Source organism: Trachypithecus francoisi, unplaced genomic scaffold (assembly GCF_009764315.1).
Source record: "Trachypithecus francoisi isolate TF-2019V2 unplaced genomic scaffold, Tfra_2.0 Lachesis_group8, whole genome shotgun sequence".
Lineage (NCBI taxonomy): Eukaryota > Metazoa > Chordata > Mammalia > Primates > Cercopithecidae > Trachypithecus > Trachypithecus francoisi.
The window spans coordinates 92,567,554-92,593,663 of NW_022681473.1; the positions used below are offsets into that span (position 1 = coordinate 92,567,554).

At 40.4% G+C, this 26,110-nt stretch overlaps 1 protein-coding gene across 1 annotated transcript in view; it reads right to left on the reverse strand.

The window, feature by feature from the left end:
- Positions 1–490: 490 nt before the first annotated feature.
- Positions 491–26,110, reverse strand: part of TMEM123 (transmembrane protein 123) — a 62,622-nt gene continuing 37,002 nt past the window's right edge. Inside the window, exons 3-5 of the mRNA XM_033204582.1 lie at positions 6,806–7,096; positions 6,428–6,581; positions 491–3,063 (exon numbers count right to left, since the gene is read on the reverse strand). Of these exons, the coding sequence (XP_033060473.1) occupies positions 3,039–3,063; positions 6,428–6,581; positions 6,806–7,096 (470 nt within the window). The 3' untranslated portion in view covers positions 491–3,038. The remainder of the gene's footprint in view (positions 3,064–6,427; positions 6,582–6,805; positions 7,097–26,110) is intronic.

The window sequence follows — 26,110 nt, forward strand, 5'->3', positions numbered from 1 at the left end:
GGCACAGACACCCTGCTGACAGTTGATAATGGTATGTGAAGTATGGGAGCTTATGAAACAGGCAGGGACAAAAGCACAAGTGTGCACACAGCTACAGTGGCTTTAGGGTTGGGGCAAGTCCTGGCCCTCTATGATGACTAAGCTGGTCTCCAGGGTGTAAACAGATAGAGAAACCTTGGCACTGGGGCCCAGGATGCAAACTCTCTTACTATGGCAGTGGCTTTACTATTTGCAGTATAGGTGTGCACAGCCCAACCTTGGAGTCAGGGCCTGGAGTGTGGGCTTTCAGTGGCAGCTGAGTTGGTGTTCAGAGTGTGGACATGCAGAGAGATCTTGGCTCTGGAGTGCAAACTAGCTTGCTATGGCCATGGCTGTTGGTTACCTTTGTGGCAAAAGAAGGTGGTATCCTCTGCAGAGCCCTTCTTCTGCGTTTGAGCGTTTTCTGTTTATCTTGAGTTTAATGAAATAAAGCAAAATCACACACCTAAAATTTTAGAAGGAGAACAATTTTATTCTAAAAATAGATCTTGGTAACAATGAAATACCAAAAGCTGGTCATTACAATAAAAAGAAAAGAAGAGTTTAACTTTTTTTCCTGAAAATACAAAAGTATCACTATAATATACTGCCAACTCTGTTTATCCGTATTTGAATTATTCCTTTCATGGATTATTCAAGAAAATTTTAAAATTGGCTTCTGCCTAGTACTTATACATCTGGATTGTTCTGATATTCAAATAAATACATTCTTAAGGAATGCAAGCAAAAATTGAGCATTTTCCTAAGTAAACGTAATTAGGAAGGTAAATTTATGCTTAGGAAATGTGATCCAAAGCAAAAATTTTTTTTTGCATAACCATTTCCCTCAATTTTTATAGATAACAACAACAAAAAAAACCTGCATTGAAAGTACTGGTATTTGCAAGTAACAAATTATACTACTTATATACAGAGAAAAGACATAACTAAACTACTTCAAATCCAATGCAGAGGAAACTTTCAAGGCAAATGACTTAGTACTTAAAAAGTGGTTTTTCTATCTTCAAAGGGCTAAAGAAACAAGTATTCAAAAAGAAACTTCAGGTCGGTCCACAAAGTTCTGACTGACTTGAAGTAGTGAAATACCAAGAATGCAGTAGACAAATTTAAAAGGCCTTCATTAGAATAAAGTGTATCTTAACTACATTTTGCAAAGAAATGAAGCAATGGTTTGCATAAACAGTCAGGGCCAAGTTAGTAACATATAACTCAGCCATCAGCCCACATCTCTTTCAACTAATCTAAATGTATTTTTTAGACAATTTCCTCCATACTCTATATGTTACATACATCCTATCATATCCATATTTTGGATGATTTTTTTCTATGTTCATCAGATTATTGGTTATAATGCACAGCAAGCAGAAATGATCCATTTCAAAATTCTTAATATCTAGCATTCTCTGCAAAACAAAAGCTGACCACAATAGTTTTATTGTATTCCTGTTAAATGTAGGCGCATGTTCATTAGGACATCTGAGCTATTTTTAGGACCTTCAGAAACTGGTGTGATTTACTTTGGCCCTCTGAGATAGAAATGCGATCTTAGTATTTACTGTGACTACATACCTCTTTTCTTAAAGCCTGACCCTGAGTTTTGAGTGCTGGAATATAAACTGTGAAACGGAAAACACTCCAAAATACATTGTGGCTAATACCGGTGTCTCTACAAATACTGTGCTTTTTCTGTCCATTAACATAATGCATCTGAAAGTACTTCTCCTTCAGCATGGAGTAAGAGGGATCTGAGGGAGGAAGGAGGAAATGTCCTGCTAAAAATTCCTCTCAAAACTTTCTAAGAATTTATTCTGAAATATGTTGGTGTTTTAGTATAAAAAATGTCATTTCCCCAAATCTCTGAGTAATATCAACAGTGCATGAAAGAAAATACAGCATTTTCATCCTGCAGGTTTAGTAGCCTGGGGGAAGTCCCACAATCCCTGGGTTAATAAACACAGCATTAGGCTACAGTTTTGACTCTATAGAATTCTAAATGTTCTTTTGAAAATCATACAAGGGGTTCTTTTTCTTAAAGTTAGGTGTGTTTACACTCAATTAAAAATTTCTAGATATTGAAAGCAGCTCTACAGTTATTAAAATATTCATGAAATATAAGATTAAAATTAAATGAACTAAAGTAACTTCCAGTGGTGACAATATTCTCACAGTAGCAAATAATCTAACTTCTAGGTGTTTTTTTTCCTATATTGCCAGGATTATTTAATACTGACAACTAAGTCTTTAAAACATTATTATGTTAAACACTGCAGTTTACCTAAATTACACAGAGAACAAAAATTACATCAACATTGAAAGCTCAAAAGAAGTTAATAAAAATATATGCTCTTTAATGCGCCAATGGATCCCTAACAGGGTTAAGCACAGATATTATTTTGGGTTTTATTTGAAAATTTTCTTTTTCTTGGAGTATTTTGTTTCTAGACCAACGACTACAGTTTAAAGCACAAAAAATGTTGATGTTTTTCTTAAATTATGCTTCAGATCTGGTTTACTTGATTGTATAATTTCTGTGTGGCATCAGTAATCAGGATATATCCAGCTCTGAAAAGCACTGAAGTTCTTTGTGTGAGCTCCAAAAGATACCCAAAATCCTGAGTGCTGTGACAAACTCCTTATTTGTATGCCCAGATGGCACTTTCAGTGATGACACCTTTCAATTACTGGTTATATGTGACCAATGCCTCCCACCCCTGGCCATAAAAAAAAAGAGATAGGACTTGTTTGTCTTACTATGAGCTTGCTAAAAGTGAATATAAACCATTGTATTCACTGTCTGTAAGCTCCAGATGTTTATTACAAAACCCAAACCCTTGTTACCTTGAGGAATCTTTACATATTTACGTAATACACTGTACATTATATGCATGGCCTGTTTATACTATTTTCAAAAAAAGAATATTGTTTTAAACTATTAATAAACCAAAATTAATTGATAGGGAGGCATCAATCTGTCTTCCTTCCTTGGTCCATGGATTTCCTTAAATGATGGCATCATGTTCATCTCTGTAATATATTAAAAGTTACAATTACTTTGTTTTGTATTTCTGTCAAAACTAGTTATGTTCCTATTTGTTAGTAAAGTTACATTAGAACAATTTCAAGCTGCACAATCAAAATTGTCATTGTTCTGTGTAAAGTTCCTTAAGTATCCAGTATACTGTAGTGGTTAAAGATACGGGGGTTATGGCATGGGGATCCACCCATCTTGTCTTGCTGCGATCACAGACACAGACATAGCTTCTGTTTGTAAGTCTCTATTAAATATTTCTTTCTACCTGGGCACAGTGGCTCATGCTTATAATCCCAGCACTCTAGGAGGTCAGAACAGAGGATCACTTGAGCCCAGGAGTTTGAGACCAGCTTGGGCAAAACAGTGAGACCACCATCTCTACAAAAAATTTAAAAATTAGCCTGGTGTGGCACTGCATGCCTGTAGTAGCCCAGGAGGCTGAGGTTGCAGTGACCCGTGATCGCACCACTGCACTCAACCTGGGTGAAAGAGCCAGACCATGTCCCCCTCCCAAAAAAAAGTTTCTGAGAAACTGGGTATGTCAGCCTCTTTTCCTTTGGCCTCTTAGCTTCCTCAGACTTTTAAGGTAGGTTTGCCCAAACCTGCCCACTGCAAAGCACTCTGTTTAGTCATAGTTTCCTTTATGTATTCTTTCATGTATTGACCTTAAAAAAGAACGTTTCTGAATATGCCTTTAATCTGACAAAATATCACCTTGATATTCTTTTAAAATGAGTTTGAACCTACAGCCACACCACTGTGAATGTGTCTGATCTCATTTGATCCTGGAAGCTAAAGTGAGTTTGATAGGATAAATACATGCAATGCAACTTTATTTATTTATTTATTTATTTATTTATTTTTGGAGGCGGAGTCTCGCTCTGTCGCCCGGACTGGAGTGCAGTGGCCAGATCTCAGCTCACTGCAAGCTCCGCCTCCCGGGTTTACGCCATTCTCCTGCCTCAGCCTCCCGAGTTGCTGGGATTACAGGCGCCCACCACCTCGCCTGGCTGGTTTTTTTTTGTATTTTTAGTAGAGACGGGGTTTCACCATGTTAGCCAGGATGGTCTCGATCTGACCTCGTGATCCGCCCGTCTCGGCCTCCCAAAGTGCTGGGATTACAGGCTTGAGCCACCGTGCCCGGCCGCAACTTTATTTAAATATAACTTTTAAAAATATGTTCTTAAGGCCAGGCATGGTGGCTCACGCCTGTAATCCTAGCACTTTAGGAGACCAAGGTGGGAGGATCACCTAAAGTCAGGAGTTCGAGACCAGCCTGGCCAACATGGTGAAACCCCATCTCTACAAAAAACACAAAAATTAGCTGGGCATGGTGGCAGGCACCTATAATCCCAGCTACTGGGGAGGCTGAGGCAGGAGAATAGCTTGAACCCAGGAGGTGGAGGGTGCAGTGAGATGAGATCATGCCATTGCACTCCACAGCCTGGGTGACAAGAGGGAAACTACATCTCAAAAAAAAAAAAAAAAATCTGTTCTTAAATTATCATTTTTGTTTAAGTATTAGTAATGTAACTGTTAGATCCAATTTTCATTTATGATGAGACGGAGTCTCGCTCTGTCACCCAGGCTGGAGTGCAGTGGCCGGATCTCAGCTCACTGCAAGCTCCGCCTCCCGGGTTTACGCCATTCTCCTGCCTCAGCCTCCCCAGTAGCTGGGACTACAGGCGCCCGCCAACTCGCCCGGCTAGTTTTTTGTATTTTTTAGTAGAGACGGGGTTTTGCCGTGTTAGCTAGGTTGGTCTCCTGACCTCGCGATCCACCTGTCTCGGTCTCCCAAAGTGCTGGGATTACAGGCTTGAGCCACCGCGCCCGGCCTATGATGAGATGTTTAAGAGCTTATAGCAATAAATAAAAATTTAGGAAACTTCCATGTTCTTATTTAGTACTTCTTACAAATGTATCAGTAAGTTTGATTTGCTTTTATGTGTACTGAATCATATGTAGTGTCAAAACTGGAAGATTCCCTCCAATGGCCTAGTCCAACATTTCCCAAAATATATTCCACACAATACTAGCTCCAAGAGATAGACAGTATTAGCTCCCCTTGAAAAGGGGCAGGGGGAGGGATTTAATCATTTAACAAGTATTTTGGTTAAAAACTTGGGAAAACAGTTCATACTGTATTCCATCCTGGAAAATCATAATGTATATCAACATTTTAAAGGCTTAGGGAAGTATTACAGTAAACTGTTTTAGTTTAGTCAACTGAACATTTCCCAAACTTTTTGATATAGGAACTCTGTGTGTGGGACACATGTATGTCAAATGTTAACCCACAAGGCAGATTTTGGAAAACAGTCATCTGTTCTATGGTATTTATATACATTAACAATCAAAAAAGTGAATTAGCTCTTGCATATATGCAATGGAATGAATGTTTGTGTCATCCAGTATGAATATGTTGAAACCCTAATCCCAGTGTGATGATATTTTGAAGTGGGGCCTTGGGGAGGTAGTTAGGTCATGAGGGTGGAGCCCTCATGAACAGAATTAATACCCTTACAATTAGAGGTCAGAGAACTAGCTAGCCTTCTTTCTGCCATGTGAAGAAGGCCCTTATAGAACTCAACCATGGTGGCACCCTAATCTTGGACTTCCAAGCATCCAGAAGTGTGAGACATAAACGTCTGTTGTTGAAGGCACCCAGCTGTATGATACTTTGTTGTATCAGCGTGAACTAAGACAACATGTAAGATTCAAAAAACAAACAAAAAGGACTATTGGAGCAACAAAATTTTGGCTATGTCCTCAAACCATAAGACCTATAGAGCTACATGTAGGTTAAACATGGTTTGTTGATTAGGTCTTGTTGATAATGCACATCTATAAAGAGAGTTTTGCTATAGATAAAATGATAAATTATATTATTTATACTAACTACTCATTTAAATTATCAGGGATAATGAGGGTGTCAGAGGAATTTCTTTTGTTTGTCTTTGTCATGGAAAGCAAAAGCCATGGTTTTACCAAGGATGCTATTTAGTACCACAACAGACACAAACATACTAAGTCAACCGCCTGCTGAGAACTGGTATTTCTTATGATTAGTGGTATGAGTAAGTGAAAATTTCAGGGTGGGTTAACTCTGGTCTCTTGTATGTTTGACACTAGTAAAATACATTTTTGTAAGTACATACATCCATTTTCATTTGCAAATAATTATAATCACAAGCTTGTACATAAATAGTTACTTTGGGCGAAGAGGGTTAATGGGAATGTAACTCATAAATCTATCAATTATTCATCCCTGAGATGAACAGTGGCTTGATATTTTATCATAATTAAAGATGTGCAACAACAATTTTTTTTAAAAAGTCCTGGCCATTCAAAACTTACATGGTTCTATACCGAATGCCTCTTCTTGAGTAATACATTTTGCATCCAATGTAAAGAATAGATAAAACTCCCAGCGTTAATACAATACCACCAACAAAGCTCCCAGTATCAAATTTTGATCCTTTCTTTGCTTCAGAATGCATAGTTGTTGTGACTAGAAAAAAACAAAACAAAATTAAAAAGGGCTTTAGGTGCCTTTTTTTTTTTTTAAACATTGTAATTAAAGCTCTCTGATTTTCTGTGTGAAGAACATTTAATTAGGAATTAAGGAAAATCTAGGCATATGAAGTTTCTATATTATTTTTGAAAGACAGAATAATGACTTAAATGTGGCATTTACTTGCAGCATAGGAAAAACAGGTCAGCTTTAATACATACTTGTTACTGATGAAGCAGCAGATGTCACTGAACTATTGTGGGTTACGGTCATTGTGGATGTTGTTATCTGAGATGTGTTCTGTGAAGCACTTGTTGTTTTGGGTGTAGACTTTAAGGTGGTAGAAGTCATATTTGTTGAGACCATCGCTGGTGTTGTTGTATTAGATGCTGCTGTGGGTTTCGTGGTGGTGACTGTCATATTGCTGGAGTCTGAGGCAACTGAAGTTGGTGGTTTCACAGTACTGTTGGAAGTTTCGTTTGTATGGTTGGAAGGCACATGTTGAAGAATCTCTGCAATAATACCAAGAAACATTAAAACCAGAGCTATGATTTAGGGAATAAGATCCCATTTCTCTGAGACTTTCATGGTCACAGACAAAGCAAGAGATCTTACAAATATAGCAGCATTTAACATACTTAGCCCATTAATACTTTGCACTATACTGCAATAAAATGTCTCAAACTAGTTAAAGACTCAACAGAAACCAAGTCTAAATTTATATAAAGTTAGAAATTTGGGGGAAGATATGAAGGAAAAAAACCCCAGAAGACTGAGTTCCCTCAGTGCAGGGACATGTCTTAATCATCTCTGTCTGAACATCTCAACATACTTCATATCACATAGTAGGCTTTCAACAAATACCTGTTGAATGGATGGATAAACTAATGAATATAAAAATGGTTTTTAAATTTCCGGTTCTCTGTTATACCTTCTAAGGGGCTTTGAGGACAATAAATTCAGTAGCTGCATGTTTCTAACCCTCCTGGTAGAATGAGAAGTGCAAGTGAATTATTCTTTGTAAGAGTAAAGCCAACTTCCCACTATGCATTAGGAAGTGAAATACCATCACAGAATGTGGCTAGCTGTCATACTGGTAATAATGATTTCCCATAGCTGAAAGGACAGTTCTAAAACTATCTGTGAAAGCTTTAAAAATCCAAAAGGCAATTTGATAGGAAAAGAAAAATTAGTGATTTAAAATACACAACTCAGTACCTTCGCTCATACCTGAAACTGAGTTTTTCTTTTTTGGGGGTATGATGTAAACAAAAACAAATACGATGTTGTTAATGCCTTTTTTTTTTTTTTTTGAGATAGAGTTTCACTGTCAGTCAGGCTGAAGTGCAGTGGCAAGATCTCGGCTCACTGCAACCTCCGCTTCCCGGGTCCAAGTGATTCTCCTGCCTTGGCCTCCTGAGCAGCTAGGATTATAGGCGTCTGCCACTATGCCGGCTAATTTTTGTATTTTTAGTAGAGATGAGATTTCACCATGTTGGCCAGGCTGGTCCTGAATGCCTGACCTCAAGTGATCTGCCCGCCTCGGCTTCCCCAAGTGCTGGGATCACAGGCGTGAGCCACGGCACCCGGCCAATACTCCTTAAAATAAACTTCGATTACTTTTGTTTCCATCCAGTAAAGGTTTCCTTCTTTTTGTATACAATGTGGCATATAACCAGAAGCAAACCTTTCTGTATTAATTTTATTTCATACTGCATCTTCTTTTTAATGCCACAATTTCACTAACGTTTACAACTGTAGGTACCTATTAGGATACAATGTCTAGGGAATGAAAGCTTTTCATATGTCTTTGTCCGTTTAATATGATGTAATATATTTCTGTATTCATTTCCTGTCTCATAGTTTATTTTCAGGTTTATTGGTTTCCTATGTTGCCTACTGCTATGGTTTGGATTTGGTTCGTTTGTCCCTCTCAAAATTCATATTGAAATTTTATCTCCAATGTGGCAGTCTTGGCAGGTGGGGCCTAGTGGGAGGTGTCTGGATCATGGGGGCAGATCCCTCACAAATGGCTTGATGCCCTTCATGTGGTAGTAAGAGAGTTCTCGTTCTGGCAACATTGGATCAGTTCCTGTGGAAAGGATGAGCTCCCATGAAAGGGGGTTGTTATAAAGCCAGGATGCTCCTGGGGTTTTCTATCTTTGCAGTTATCCACTTCCCCTTTGACCTTCTCTGCTATGTTGTGGCACAGCTTTATAAAAGACCTCCCCAGAAACCAGGGCTTGCAGAACTTTCCCAGCCTGCAGAACCTCGAACTAAATAAACATTTTCTGTATCAATTACCTAGTCTCAGGTATTCCTTTATAGCAACACAAAATGTACTAAGACACCTATACACTCCCATTTTATTCTTTATGTCCAAATACTTAAGGTACAAAGAATTAACCACTGGGCCTGCCTTCTCCTTTCCCTCGGTGACAGCAGTAACCATGTCTTAGGGTTCCTTGCCCCACCACTGCTGCCAAGTACCAAAAGTGGTACTTCATATATTATCCTATCTGTCACAACTATTTTGGCCTTATTCTTGAAAGACAGATTGATATTTATTTATTTACTTACTTAGAGATGAAGTCTCACTGGGTCACCCGGCTGGGGTGCAGTGGCATGATCTTGGCTCACTGCAATCTCCGCCTCCCGGGTTCAAGCGATTCTTGTGCCTCTGCCTACTGAGTAACTGGGATTACAGGCATGTGCCACCATGCCTGGCTAATTTTTGTATTTTTAGTAGAGGGCTTCACCATGTGATCCGCCCACCTGAGCCTCTCAAAGTGCTGGTACTACAGGCGTGAGCCACTGCGCCTGGCCCCATATGTATTTATTATGATTATTACTATTTTTGAGACAGAGTCTTGCTCTGTCGCCCAGGCTGGAGTGTGGTGCCTGCGATCTCTGCTCACTGTAACCTCTGCCTCCCAGGTTCAAGCAATTCTCCTGCCTCAGCCTCCCTAGTAGCTGGGGTCACAGACATGCACCACCACGCCCAGCTAATTTTTGTATTTTTAGTAGAGACGGGGTTTTGCCATGTTGGTCAGGCTGGTCTTGAACTTCCGACCTCAGGTGATCTGCCTACCTTGGCCTCCCAAAGTGCTGGGATTACAGTTTAAGCCACTATGCCCAGCCCCCACTATTATTTATTTTTGACTTAACTGTCAAAACAAATTGGTTTTAATAGTGCTGCTTACCTGTGTATCAGGTTTTACTACTGACATTTCTACTACTTTCTTCAACTTTGGGTCTCTGTGATCTCTTCTACTGAGTATGATTTATTTTCTTAATAAGGCCAAAGGAATTAATGCTTTTTATACTACATAGGCAAATAAATAAAAATTATCTAAGTAGGTAATACAAATGCACTAAGTTCAAATGAACTTGAACTAATCTTTTCTTATTCAAGTCTGAATGTTCTATAAAGATATAAGTAATAGAATTTAACATTAAAATAATCACCTTTTATTTATTTATTTATTTTATTTATTTATTTTTTTGAGACAGAGTCTGGCTCTGTCGCCCAGGCTGGAGTGCAGTGGCCGGATCTCAGCTCACTGCAAGCTCCGCCTCCCGGGTTTACGCCATTCTCCTGCCTCAGCCTCCCGAGTAGCTGGGACTACAGGCGCCTGCCACCTCGCCCGGCTAGTTTTTTGTATTTTTTAGTAGAGACGGGGTTTCACTGTGTTAGCCAGGATGGTCTCGATCTCCTGACCTCGTGATCCGCCCGTCTCGGCCTCCCAAAGTGCTGGGATTACAGGCTTGAGCCACCGCGCCCGGCCCACCTTTTATTTTAAAATGCTGAACGGATTCTATTGCAATGAAATTAAATACAGCAAAGAACCAACGTTTATATCATACCTTTAGAACAGAATGATCCCGTGGAATAAAACAATGAACATGATACTGCTTTTGGATTCAACACATACACACATACACACTCCCTTCCCCCTGACCTCTGGTATAATAAAACATTCTTCAGAGATACTGCACAAAGTTACATGGGCAAAAATGGGAAGCTATAATAGGTTAGTTCTCCGCTATGTGCTAAATCCAAATGTGCTAAAGACACAAAAATTTTGTCAATTTCTATGAATTGACAAAACAGGCAAAGGAAATTTTGCATTAAACTGTGTTTCCTGATGCTTAAAAGTGTAAATGAAATGCAAGGATGCTCTCGAAATTCGCATCAGATGACCCAGTCGTCTGTAGTAAGTAAACAGTCCCTTGTTTTTCCTCTGCAAATGATACCATCCCAACTCTGGTCTTCTTCCCTCTCCCTTAACTGTTGAAATGCTGACTGGCACCTCTAGGAGTGGCACAGTTAACACTTGCACAGAGATGTAGAACGGACCATCCATGCGGGACTTGCAAGGGGTGGAGCTTTATCTAACTCTGCCCATCTTAGCCACTCAGTCTTCTCCAGCCTCTGATAAGCTAAGGTTGAAGAACCTGAGGCGCATATGTTGCTGGAGGGTGTCGCTGTGCAGGGTGTCCACTCCCTCCTCTGTCTATGGTGGGGGAAAAGAGGACAATGCCATCCTCCACCTCACACCAGCCTGGGAAGGCTTCCAGGGCACTATCTGAAGAGCTGGACAAGCATCTACTGGACTCAGACACAGACAGTAGGATTTGATTCAAGCCTGAACAAAGGTAAGACACTATGATTGAGCTCCATCTACCCATCAGCTAAGTTTAAAAGGCTGCACTAGGAGTAGACTACACCTCCACTAACAGCAAAGGTTCTTGTTTCCCAAATCAAACTCCATGGAAGATAAATGACATGGGATTGCCTGAAAAAAGACAGCTTCCTGGGGCTGGGCGTGGTGGCTCACACCTGTAATCCCAGCACTTTGGGAGGCTGAGGCGGGTGGATCACAAGGTCAGATCGAGACCATCCTGGCTAACACGGTGAAACCCCGTCTCTACTAAAAATACAAAAAATTAGCCGGAGGTGGTGGCGGGCGCCTGTAGTCCCAGCTACTCGGGAGGCTGAGGCAGGAGAATGGCGTGAACCTGGGAGGCGGAGCTTGCAGTGAGCTGAGATCGTGCCACTGCATTCCAGCCTGGGCCACAGAATGAGACTCCGTCTCAAAAAAAAAAAAAAGATAGCTTCCCAAGAGAGTACAGCCTAGAGAGGGGGAGGTCACCAGTAGGGGGTGGAGCACCAAAAGCATGGGCCAACTGGAGGAGAGGCCCACTGCATCAAGAGAGCTGAAGGGGGAGGCTTAGCAGGAGGATCTCCCAGGAACCTACCAATGGGAACCACACATCTGCCATCCAGAGGGCACCTGTGCCAAATGAAAACAGCCCAGCCATCAACCAAATAGCTTTTGTCCCTTAATCCTCTCTAGGCCTGATTCCATAAGGGTGGCAAACAGCAGAAGTGAGGAGAAGAGGAGGAACAAGGAAGGAAGCCAACAACATTAACTTTCCCACTGTAGGCTTCTAAGCCTGAAGCAGGCCTGGGCTGGCAGAAGGGACAAGCTTCAATTCTGAATCACTGTAGAGTTTTATTATTTTGGTATTATTCTGGACAGGAGCTGCACCCTACTAAATAGAACTTATTCAGTGAATTGGACGTTCTATCTATAACACCTCAGCTAGTGCAGTTGGGAGGGGAGAGCCACCAGGGAAAGGGTGTGTGTGACATACAGTTGCCCATGCCCAGTGTTAAGGGTTGAACTGCTCCCCTCTCCACCCTGCCCAAATTCATAGGTTGAAGTCCTAACCCCCTAGTACTTCAGAATGTGACCTTACTTGTAGAGAGAATCTTTACAAACGTCATTAAGTCGTTAGGTTAGGCTTACTTACCCATTATGCTTAGTGTCCTTATTAAAAGGGAAAATTTGGAGACAGACACACAAACACACAGAAAGAACACCCTGTGAAGACGAAGACAGAGATCATGGTGATGTTTCCATAAGCCAGGGAGTGCCATGGATTGCCACAAACCACCAGAAGCCAGAGGAGAGGCATGGAACAGATTCTCTCAAAGCCCCCAGAGGGAAGCAACTCTGCAAACACCTTCACCTCCGACTCCAGCCTCCCGAACTGTGAGACAATCCATTTCTGTTGTTTAAGCCACCCAGTTTCCGGTCCTTTGTTTCTGCAGCCCATGCAAATTAATACACTCAGCTTCAAAGTTTTTTTCATTTATAAAAAATATGTTTCCGTGCAATGGTACAACTGGCACTAGTGACTGTATTGAGCCGATTCCTTTTGCAGATCTTTGAAACTAGTCATGATATGAAGTCAGTCCGTAAATACTCGTCAAACCACTCACAAAACTTGTTTTAATGAAAGCTGAGATCATGTATAGATGTCAATCAGAGATATAAGAATTTCTCTAACTCCTGGTTTCAACTAACATAATTACAGGAAAAATGAAGTGAAGACTGTAATAACAGCATCATGCACCTTCCTTCCCAGCAGCTGCAGTGTTCAGCCCACAGTGAAAGACGACAAAGAATGCACACATGGCTATGAGCGACGTCTGGCACTACTGTAAAAAATATATTCCAACAGCCCAATCAGTTCTCCATTCCTGTTTGGTGGTAAAACTATTACTCCTAATTTTTCTGTGATTAGAATTAGAGCTTCCGTTTGCTGAGCTCTTCTTTTCACCAAGCCCGGTAATGTTACCTAGGCATGGTGAGTACAAGCTCAAGCTCTGGATGAGCTCAGCAATTTACTTGCTTGGGTACCTTAGATTCACTATCCTTTCTTGTCTATAAATCAGGGCTATCACAAGAGTTTGGGAGAATTCACTGATATAATAACCTGTGTTAAGCACTTTGCACAGTGCCTGAGAAGTGCTCAACTAATTGTTTTTAACCATTAGTTTCATTAAATGTAACTCCCCTACAGAGCTGCACTGTACAATTCCCGATGGGAGGCTGAGGAATAGGCACTGTGAGATCTCCGAGCTCCCATGGTTACCATAACTACCATCTGAATAACATCTTACGGAAGAAGACACTATTGGGGTATTTTTGATTTATCAATGCAAGCACCCAAAAAGAAAAAAGTGAGGCCCAGACCTTTTTCTGTTAATAGCAGACAGCTGCCATATTGCAACAAGGCCAAGGACACTGTGAAGCAGTCCATTTTTCTAGTTTCAAGTAAAAGTACTTATCAAAGTTTGGATTCATTCCGACTATCTCTGCTGTGTTGAATTAACTTAATCTTATTCCTACAACCTTGAGTCCAAAAATATCTAAGTGCCATTGTTCTTCTTTAACTTAAATATCTCAAAGTTAAGGATGACAATTTGTTTTCATCGGGCATCAGATATACACTTAAACCGGAGTTGAAAATACACATCCAATTTTTTAAAATCTCATATTTTTTTTTTTTTTATTATACTTTAAGTTCTAGGGTACATGTGCATAACGTTTATATCATGTATAACTCCCCAATGCAATCCCTCCCTCCTCCCCCCTCCCCCTGATAGGCCCCAGTGTGTGATGTTCCCCTTCCCGAGTCCAAGTGATCTCATTGTTCAGTTCCCACCTATGAGTGAGAACATGCGGTGTTTGGTTTTCTCTTCTTGTGATAGTTTGCTAAGAATGATGGTTTCCAGCTGCATCCATGTCCCTACAAAGGACACAAACTCATCCTTTTTTATGGCTGCATAGTATTCCATGGTGTATATGTGCCACATTTTCTTAATCCAGTCTGTCACAGATGGACATTTGGGTTGATTCCAAGTCTTTGCTATTGTGAATAGTGCCGCAATAAACATACGTGTGCATGTGTCTTTGTAGTAGAGTATTTATAATCCTCTGGGTATATACCCAGTAGTGGGATGGCTGGGTCATATGGTACATCTAGTTCTAGATCCTTGAGGAATCGCCATACTGTTTTCCATAATGGTTGAACTAGTTTACAATCCCACCAACAGTGTAAAAGTGTTCCTATTTCTCCACATCCTCTCCAACATCTATTGTTTCCTGACTTCTTAATGATTGCCATTCTAACTGGTGTGAGATGGTATCTCATTGTGGTTTTGATTTGCATTTCTCTGATGGCGAGTGATGACGAGCATTTTTTCATGTGTCTGTTGGCTGTATGGATGTCTTCTTTTGAGAAATGTCTGTTCATATCCTTTCCCCACTTTTTGATGGGGTTGTTTGTTTTTTTCTTGTATATTTGTTTGAGTTCTTTGTAAATTCTGGATATTAGCCCTTTGTCAGATGAGTAGGTTGCAAAAATTTTCTCCCATTCTGTAGGTTGCCTGTTCACTCTGATGGTAGTTTCTTTTGCTGTGCAAAAGCTCTTTAGTTTAATTAGATCCCATGTGTCAATTTTGGCTTTTGCTGCCGTTGCTTTTGGTGTTTTAGACATGAAGTCCTTGCCCATGCCTATGTCCTGAATGGTACTACCTAGATTTTCTTCTAGGGTTTTTATGGTATTAGGTCTAACATTTAAGTCTCTAATCCATCTTGAATTAATTTTCGTATAAGGGGTAGGAAAGGATCCAGTTTCAGCTTTCTACTTATGGCTAGCCAATTTTCCCAGCACCATTTATTAAATAGGGAATCCTTTCCCCATTTCTTGTTTCTCTCAGGTTTGTCAAAGATCAGATGGCTGTAGATGTGTGGTATTATTTCTGAGGACTCTGTTCTGTTCCACTGGTCTATTTCTCTGTTGTGGTACCAGTACCATGCTGTTTTGGTTACTGTAGCCTTGTAGTATAGTTTGAAGTCAGGTAGCGTGATGCCTCCACCTTTGTCCTTTTGACCTAGGATTGTCTTGGCAATGCGGGCTCTTTTTTGGTTCCATATGAACTTTAAAGCAGTTTTTTCCAATTCTGTGAAGAAAGTCATTGGTAGCTTGATGGGGATGGCATTGAATCTATAAATCACCTTGGGCAGTATGGTCATTTTCACGATATTGATTCTTCCTATCCATGAGCATGGTATGTTCTTCCATTTGTTTGTGTCCTCTTTGATTTCACTGAGCAGTGGTTTGTAGTACTCCTTGAAGAGGTCCTTGACATCCCTTGTAAGCTGGATTCCTAGGTATTTTATTCTCTTTGAAGCAATTGTGAATGGAAGTTGATTCCTGATTTGGCTCTCTGCTTGTCTGTTACTGGTGTATAAGAATGCTTGTGATTTTTGCACATTAATTTTGTATCCTGAGACTTTGCTGAAGTTGCTTATCAGCTTCAGGAGATTTTGGGCTGAGACAATGGGGTTTTCTAAATATACAATCATGTCATCTGCAAACAGGGACAATTTGACTTCTTCTTTTCCTAACTGGATACCCTTGATTTCTTTCTCTTGCCTGATTGCCCTAGCCAGAACTTCCAACACTATGTTGAATAGGAGTGGTGAGAGAGGGCATCCCTGTCTTGTGCCAGTTTTCAAGGGAATTTTTCCAGTTTTTGCCCATTCAGTATGATATTAGCTGTGGGTTTGTCATAAATAGCTCTTATTATTTTGAGGTACGTTCCATCAATACCGAATTTATTGAGCGTTTTTAGCATAAGGGCTGTTGAATTTTGTCAAAAGCCTTTTCTGCATCTATTGAGATAATCATGTGGTTCTTGTCTTTGGTTCTGTTTATATGCTGGATTACGTTTATTGATTTGCGAATGTTGAACCAGCCTTGCATCCCAGGGATGAAGCCCACTTGATCATGGTGGATAAGCTTTTTGATGTGCTGCTGAATCCGGTTTGCCAGTATTTTATTGAGGATTTTTGCATCGATGTTCATCAGGGATATTGGTCTAAAATTCTCTTTTTTTGTTGTGTCTCTGCCAGGCTTTGGTATCAGGATGATGTTGGCCTCATAAAAAGAGTTAGGGAGGATTCCCTCTTTTTCTATTGATTGGAATAGTTTCAGAAGGAATGGTACCAGCTCCTCCTTGTACCTCTGGTAGAATTCAGCTGTGAATCCATCTGGTCCTGGACTTTTTTTGGTGGGTAGGCTATTAATTGTTGCCTCAATTTCAGAGCCTGCTATTGGTCTATTCAGGGATTCAACTTCTTCCTGGTTTAGTCTTGGGAGAGTGTAAGTGTCCAGGAAATTATCCATTTCTTCTAGATTTTCTAGTTGATTTGCGTAGAGGCATTTATAGTATTCTCTGATGGTTGTTTGTATTTCTGTGGGGTCGGTGGTGATATCCCCTTTATCATTTTTTATTGCGTCTATTTGATTCCTCTCTCTTTTCTTCTTTATTAGTCTAGCTAGTGGTCTGTCAATTTTGTTGATCTTTTCAAAAAACCAACTCCTGGATTCATTGATTTTTTGGAGGGTTTTTTGTGTCTCTGTCTCCTTCAGTTCTGCTCTGATCTTAGTTATTTCTTGCCTTCTGCTAGCTTTTGAATGTGTTTGCTCTTGCCTCTCTAGTTCTTTTAATTGTGATGTTAGAGTGTCAATTTTAGATCTCTCCTGCTTTCTCTTGTGGGCATTTAGTGCTATAAATTTCCCTCTACACACTGCTTTAAATGTGTCCCAGAGATTCTGGTATGTTGTATCTTTGTTCTCATTGGTTTCAAAGAACATCTTTATTTCTGCTTTCATTTCGTTATGTACCCAGTAGTCATTCAGGAGCAGGTTGTTCAGTTTCCATGTAGTTGAGCGGTTTTGATTGAGTTTCTTAGTCCTGAGTTCTAGTTTGATTGCACTGTGGTCTGAGAGACAGTTTGTTATAATTTCTGTTCTTTTACATTTGCTGAGGAGTGCTTTACTTCCAATTATGTGGTCAATTTTGGAATAAGTGCGATGTGGTGCTGAGAAGAATGTATATTCTGTTGATTTGGGGTGAAGAGTTCTATAGATGTCTATTAGGTCTGCTTGGTGCAGAGATGAGTTCAATTCCTGGATATCCTTGTTAACTTTCTGTCTCGTTGATCTAATGTTGACAGTGGAGTGTTGAAGTCTCCCATTATTATTGTATGGGAGTCTAAGTCTCTTTGTAGGTCTCTAAGGACTTGTTTTATGAATCTGGGTGCTCCTGTATTGGGTGCATATATATTTAGGAGAGTTAGCTCTTCCTGTTGAATTGATCCTTTTACCATTATGTAATGGCCTTCTTTGTCTCTTTTGATCTTTGATGGTTTAAAGTCTGTTTTATCAGAGACTAGGATTGCAACCCCTGCTTTTTTTTGTTCTCCATTTGCTTGGTAGATCTTCCTCCATCCCTTTATTTTGAGCCTATGTATGTCTCTGCATGTGAGATGGGTCTCCTGAATACAGCAGACTGATGGGTCTTGACTCTTTATCCAGTTTACCAGTCTGTGTCTTTTAATTGGAGCATTTAGTCCATTTACATTTAAGGTTAATATTGTTATGTGTGAACTTGATCCTGTCATTATGATATTAACTGGTTATTTTGCTCGTTAGTTGATGCAGTTTCTTCCTAGCCTCGATGGTCTTTACATTTTGGCATGTTTTTGCAATGGCTGGTACCGGTTGTTCCTTTCCATGTTTAGGGCTTCCTTCAGGGTCTCTTGTAAGGCAGGCCTGGTGGTGACAAAATCTCTAAGCATTTGCTTATCTGTAAAGGATTTTATTTCTCCTTCACTGATGAAACTTAGTTTGGCTGGATATGAAATTCTGGGTTGAAAATTCTTTTCTTTAAGAACGTTGAATATTGGCCCCCACTCTCTTCTGGCTTGTAGAGTTTCTGCTGAGAGATCTGCTGTTAGTCTGATGGGCTTCCCTTTGTGGGTAACCCGACCTTTCTCTCTGGCTGCCCTTAAGATTTTTTCCTTCATTTCAACTTTGGTGAATCTGGCAATTATGTGTCTTGGAGTTGCTCTTCTGGAGGAGTATCTTTGTGGCGTTCTCTGTATTTCCTGAATTTGAATGTTGGCCTGCCCTACTAGGTTGGGGAAGTTCTCCTGGATGATATCCTGAAGAGTTTTTTCCAACTTGGTTCCATTTTCCCCCTCACTTTCAGGCACCCCAATCAGATGTAGATTTGGTCTTTTTACATAATCCCATACTTCTTGCAGGCTTTGTTCATTTCTTTTTCTTCTTTTTTCTTTTGGTTTCTCTTCACGCTTCATTTCATTCATTTGATCCTCAATCGCTGATACTCTTTCTTCCAGTTGATCGAGTCGGTTACTGAAGCTTGTGCATTTGTCACGTATTTCTCGTGTCATGGTTTTCATCTCTGTCATTTCGTTTATGATCTTCTCTGCATTAATTAGTCTAGCTGTCAATTCTTCCACTCTTTTTTCAAGATTTTTAGTTTCTTTGTGCTGGGTACGTAATTCCTCCTTTAGCTCTGAGAAGTTTGATGGGCTGAAGCCTTCTTCTCTCATCTCATCAAAGTCATTCTCTGACCAGCTTTGATCCGTTGCTGGCGATGGGCTGCGCTCCTTTGCAGGGGGAGATGCGCTCTTATTTTTGAATTTCCAGCTTTTCTGCCCTGCTTCTTCCCCATCTTTGTGGTTTTATCTGTCTCTGGTCTTTGATGATGGTGACGTACTGATGGGGTTTTGGTATAGGTGTCCTTCCTGTTTGATAGTTTTCCGTCTGACAGTCAGAAGGACTGTCTGTTGGTCTGTTGGAGATTGCCTGAGGTCCACTCCAGACCCTGTTTGCCTGGGTATCAGCAGCAGAGTTGCCGAAGATAGAATATTGCTGAACAGCGAGTGTACCTGTCTGATTCTTCCTTTGGAAGTTTCCTCTCAGGGATGACTCCACCCTGTGAGGTGTGGGGTGTCAGACTGCCCCTAGTTGGGGATGTCTCCCAGCTAGACTACTCAGGGGTCAGGGACCCACCTGAGCAGGCAGTCTGTCCGTTCTCGGATCTCAACCTCCGCGTTGGGAGATCCACGGCTCTCCCCAAAGCTGTCAGACAGAGTCGTTCGCCTCTGCACCGGCCCCCGCTGCTTCCCCTATTGGACCTCAGCTGTGGGCTGTCCCCAGAGGTGGAGTCTACAGAGACAGGCAGGTTTCCTTGAGCTGCTGTGAGCTCCACCCAGTTCGAGCTTCCCAGCGGCTTTGTTTACCTACTTAAGCCTCAGCAATGGCGGGCGCCCCTCCCCCAGCCTCACTGCTGTCTTGTAGTTAGATTGCAGACTGCTGTGTTAGCAGTGAGGGAGGCTCTGTGGGCGTGGGACCCTCCTGGCCAGGTGTGGGATATATTCTCCTGGTGTGCCCGTTTGCTTGCAGCACAATATTGGGGTTAGAGTCACCCGATTTTCCAGGTGTTGTGTGTCTCAGTTCCCCTGGCTAGGTATATTAAAAGCAAACAGAGGCCGGGCGCGGTGGCTCATGCCTGTAATCCCAGCACTTTGGGAGGCCAAGGCGGGCGAATCATCTGAGGTCAGGAGTTTAAGACCAGCCTGACCAACATGGTGAAACCTCGTCTCCACTAAAAATACAACATTAGCCGGGTGTGGTGGCACATGCCTGTAATCCCAGCTACTCAGGAAGCTGAGGTAGGAGAATCGCTTGAACCCAGGAAGCGGGGGTTGCAGTGAGCCAAGATCGCACCAGTGCACTCCAGCCTGGGCAGCAGTGCAAAACTCCGTTTCAAAAAAAAAAACACCAAATAGCATCAATAGGCCATTTAAAAGACAGAGATTATGAGGCTGGATTTAACTGTTTATAAGTAATATAACTTAAATATAAGATATAGAAATGCTGAAAAGTATTGAAAGTAAAAGTAAAGAAATTTTACAATATAACTACTGGCCAGAAAAAAAAGACAACAAAACTCTATTAATATCATATGCAAGTCTTTAAGGTGAAAAGCATCCCTAGAAATTTTTTTAAAAGACATCTCATAAATGAATTAATCTAACAGGAAAATATATTTCATATACAAAATGAGAAATACATAAAACAAAATATGATAGCCCTGACGGAGAAAAGTAGACACTTTTTACAGAGTTGGACTTTTGTCAACATCTCTAAGCAAAAGAACAGACCCCAAGAAATTCATAAGGAAATTACAGGTTCTCAACAATGTTAACAAATCTGACTTCTTCACATATAGAAAATGTACCTAAAAACTACAGAATTCTTCACACGCTAACTCCCAAAGGATGAGAAAATAAATATTTCCCAATTATTGATAAAGAAAAAAAAATTTAAAAATATTTTGATAAGGAACCTACGACTTAAAAACTTGTGGGATGCAACTCAAGCTATGCTTAGAGAGAAACTTACAGCAAAAATGCATGTATTGGAAAGAAAGGTAAAATGAACTTTTGATGTGAGAATAAGCTTCAAAAATGCACACCATCTTCCAGCAACTCATACAAATGTTTCCATTTCAGAGAAATTTAAAAACTTTTGAAGGCTGCATTCCTCTTAAATGTGAGACTTACACTTCAGAAGTTTCTGTTAAGGTACGTGTTAGTCCATACCACGAGAAAGAACTTGGAAAAACCTGCTCTGTCAAAACTTTGTGGGAAACCATCTCAAGATGGTTCCTCTAGCTAGATAAGTTTAATTAAAAGTGCATGCACCACTGGTGTACATGTGGACGGACCCCACCACCCCATCACTACTGGCAAATGCACGTGGACCCTGCTGCCACCGTCCTGACAAAGCGCTTTTGCTGGCACCTCCACATTGGAATGTTATTGCCAGTGGACCAGGAACACCTAAGTTCCTCCAGCATGGAAGGTGCTTAATTTCGAGGGGCCAGAAAACAAAGCTGTAGGCCTGGTCCCAGACCTCCAGGGTTAGAGCACACGGCCCCAGAGTGCTGAGCTAAGCCTTGGCCCCCTGAAAGCATTCTGAAATGAAGCCAGTCAAATGAACCCAACTTATGCCACAGTCAAATCAAGAGCATCAAAGAATATAAAAGCAAAAGCCTCAAAGGACAGCAACTTCAAAGCCTACACAGCTGAGAAGGAACCAGCGCAAAAACTCTGGCAACTCAAAAAGCTGCAGTGTCTTCTTACCTCCGAACAACCATACTGCCTCTCCAGCAATGGTTCTTAATGAAACTGAAATGGCTAAAACATTAGACACAGAATTAAGAATCTGGAGGGCAAGAAAGATCAAGATTCAGGACAAAGTTGACGCCCAATCCATGGAACCTAAGGAATCCAGTAAAATGATACAAGGGCTGAAACACAAAATAGCAGTTTTAAGAAAGAACCAAACTAAACTGATCTAATAGAGTTGAAAAATTCACGACAAGAATTTCATAATATAATCGCAAGTATTAACAACAGAAGAGACCAATCTGAGGAAAGCCTCTCAGAGCTCGGAGATGAGTTCTTTCAATCAACTCAGTCAGACAAAAGAAAAAAAAGAAGGAAAAGAAATGAAGATAACTTCCTGGAAATATGGGATTCCTGGGATTATGTAAAGAGATCAAAACCTACAACTCACTGGCATCCCAGAGAGGGAGAGAAAACAAGCAACCTGGAAAACATACTTGAGGATACTGTCCATGAAAATTTCCCCAAACTCACTAGATAGGTCAACTTTCAAATTCAGGAAACTCAGAAAACTCCTGCAAGATACCATACAAGATAACCATCCCCAAGACATACAGCCATCAGATTCTCCAAGGTCAACACAAAAGAAAAAATACTAAAGACAGAGAGAAGGGGCAGGTAACTTACAGAGGGAACTCCATCAAGCTAACAACAGACCTTTCTGCAGAAACCCTACAAGCCAGAAGAGATTGGGCGCCTATATTCAGCATCCTTAAAGAAGAGAAATTTCAACCAAGAATGTCTATCTAGCCAAGCTAAGCTTCATAAGCAAAGGAGAAATACAATTCATTTCAGACACACAAGTGCTAAGGGAATCCAGTACCACCAGACTTGCCTTACAAGAGGTCCTTAACAGAGGGCTAAACATGGAAATAAAGGGCTATTACCAGCCACCACAAAAACCCACTTAAGTACACAGACCAATGACACTAAAAGCAACTACACAACCAAGTTTACACAGTAACCAGTTAACAACACAGTAACAGGGTCAAATCCACACATATCAATGTTAACCTTGAATGTAAACAAACTAAATGCCCCACTTAAAAGGTACAGAATGGCAAATTGGATAAAGAAGCAAAACCCAATTGTATGCTGTCTTCAAGAGACCAGTCTCACCTGCAATGACACCCATAGGCTCAAAATAAAGGGATAAAGAAAAATCAGGCAAATGGAAATCATAAAAGAACAGAGGTTGCTATTCTTATTTCTGACAAAACAAACTTTAAACCAACAACAATCAAAAAGGACCAAGAAGGGCATTACATAAGATATAGGGTTACCTCAACAAGACAACTTAACTATCCTAAATAAATATACACCCAACACTGGAGAACCCAGATTCATAAAACAAGTTCTTAGAGACCTATGGACTCTTAAGATAACCACACAATAATAGTGGCAGACTTCAAAACCCCACTGACAGTATTAGATCACTGAAGCAGAAAACTAACAAAGATATTTGGGACCTGAACTTAACACTTGACCAAATGGACCTAACAGATATCTACAGAGCACTCCACCTAACAATAGAATATACATTCTCCTCATCTGCACAAGGCACATACTCTAAAATTGCACATGGCACATACCACATGCTCAGCCATAAAGCAATTCTCAACAAATTATGATTCTCAAAATCATACCAACTGCACTCTCAGACCACAGCATAAAAATGGAAATCAATACCAGGCAGATCTCTTAAAACTCATACAATGAAAAGGAAATTAAACAATCTGCTCATTACTAATGTCAGGGTAAACAATGAAATTAAGACAGAAATAAAAAATTCTTTGAAACTGAAGCTACAACATATCAGAATCTGTGAGACATGGCTAAACCGGTGGTCAGAGGAAAGTTTACAGCTCTAAATGCCCACATGAAAATGTTAGAAAGACCTCAAATTAACAACCTAACATTACACCTAGGGGAACTAGAAAAACAAAAGCAAACCAACCCCAGTGCTAGCAGAAGAAAAGAAATCATCAAAATCAGAGCTGAACTCAATGAACTTGAGATGTGAAAAACCATACAAAAGATCAATGAAACCAAAAGTTGGTGGTGGTGGTGGTGGTGGTGGTTGTTATTATTATTATTATTATTGAGATAGAGTCTCGCTCTGTTGCCCAGGCTGGAGTGCAATGGTGCAATCTTAGCTCACTGCAACCTCCACCGTCTGGGTTCCAGTGATTCTCCTGCCTCAGCCTCCCAAGTACCTGGGACTACAGGTATGTGCCACCACACACAGCTAAGTTTTGCATTTTTAGTAGAGACAGTTTTACCATGTTGGCCAGGCTGGTGTTGAACTCCTGACCTCAGGTGATCCACTCACCTTGGCCTCCCAAAGTGTTGGGATTACAGGTGTGAGGTACCACACCCAGCCCAAAAGTTGGTTACTTGAAAGAATAAATAAGAATGACAGACTCTGGTTAAACTAAGAAAAAAAGAGAGAAGAGCCAAATAAACACAATCAGAAATGATAAAGGATACATTACCCCCAACCCTACAGAAATACCTCAGCGTATTTCTATAAAAAATACCCTCAGAGACTATTATGAACACCACTATGTACATAAACTGGAAAACCTGGAAGAAGAAATGGATAAATTCCTCTGAGAAATACCTCAGAGTATTTCTGTAAAAAAAAAAAACAAAACCCTCAGAGACTATTATGAACACAACTATGTACACAAACTGGAAAGCCTGGAAGAAATGGATAAATTCCCAGAAACATACAACCTCCAAGACTGAACCAAGAAGTGAAACCCTGAACAGATCAATAATGAGTTCTGACATTGAATCAGTAAGAAAAGACCTACCAATCAGGAAAAGCCTTGCACCAGACAGATTCACAGTCAAGTTCTACCAGACATATATTAATAAAATATAAAATTATTCCAAAAAATTAAGAAGAGATTCTACCCTAGCTCATTCTATAAGGCTAGCATCATTCTGATACCAAAACCTGGCAGAGACACAACAAAAAAAGAAAACTTCAGGCCAATATCCCTGATGAACATAGACACAAAAATCCTCAAGAAAATACTGGCAAACTGATCCAGCAGCACATCAAAAAGCTAATCTACCATGATCAAGTACGTTTTATTCTTGGGATGCAAGGTTGGTTCAACATACGCAAATCAATAAATGTGACTTATTACATAATCTGAACTTAAAAAACCACATGATCATCTCGGTAAACAAAGAGAAGGCTTTCGATAAAATTCAAAATCCCTTTATGTTAAAAACCCTCAACAATCTAGGTATTAAAGAAACATACCTCAAAATAATAAGATCCATCTATGACAAATCTACACCTAACATCATATTGAGTGGGCAAAAGCTAGAAGCACTCCCTTTGAGAACCAGAACAACACAAAAATGCCCACTCTCACCACCCCTATTCAAGATAGTAGTGGAAATCCTAGCCAGGGCAGTCAGGCGAGAGAAAGAAATAACAGGTAACCAAGAGAAAGTCAAACTGTCTCTTTGCAGATGATATGATTCTCCAACTAGAAAACCCCACAGTCTCTGCCCAAGGGCTCCTAGATCTGATTAACAACTTCAGCAAAGTTTTGGGATGCAAAATCAATGTACAAAAATCAGTACCATTTCTATACACCAACAATGCCCAACCTGAGAGCCAAATCAAGAATGCAATCCCACTCACAGCAGCACTCCCTTCCCCCACCACACACATACAAATACCTAGGAATACAGCTAACTAGAGAGGTGAAAGGTCTCTACAACGAGAATTATAAAACACTGCTCAAAGAAATCAAATGACACAAATAGAAAACCATTCCTTGCTCATGGAGAGAATCAATATTATTAAGATGGCCATACTGCCCAAAGCAACTTACAGATTTAGCGCTATTGACATCAAACCGCCAATGACATTCTTCACATACATAGTGGAAAAGGCTCTTCTAAAATTCGTGTGGAACTATAAAAGAGCCTAACTAGCAAAAGCAACCCTAAGCAAAAAGAACAAAGCTAGAGTAATCATGCTACCTGACTTCAAACTATACTACAAGACTACAGTAACCAAAACAGCATGGTATCAGTACAAAATCTGATACACGGAACAATGGAAGACGTTAGATAACCCAGAAATAAAACCTCACAACTATAGCCATTTGATCTTTGACAAAAGTTAACAAAAATGTACAATGGGGAAGGGACTCCCTGTTCAATAAATGGTACTAGGATAACTGGCTAGCCGTAAGCAGAAGATTAAAACTGGACCCCTTCCTTTCACCATATATGAAAATCAACTCAAGATGGATTAAAGGCTTAAATGTAAAACCTAAAACTATAAAAACCCTCGAAGAGAGGAAGGGAAGGAGGCAGAAAAAAAAAAAAATAAAACGCTAGAAGAAAACCTAGGAAACACCATTCTGGCCATTGGCCCTGTCAAAGCTTTCATGACAGAGACACCAAAGGGAACTGCAACAAAAACAAAAGTTGAGAAGTGCGACCTAATTAAAGAGCTTCTGTACTGCAAAAGAAACGATCAATGAAGTAAACAGAAAACCCACAGAATGGGAGAAAATATTTGCAAACTATGCATCTGACAAAGGTCTAATATCT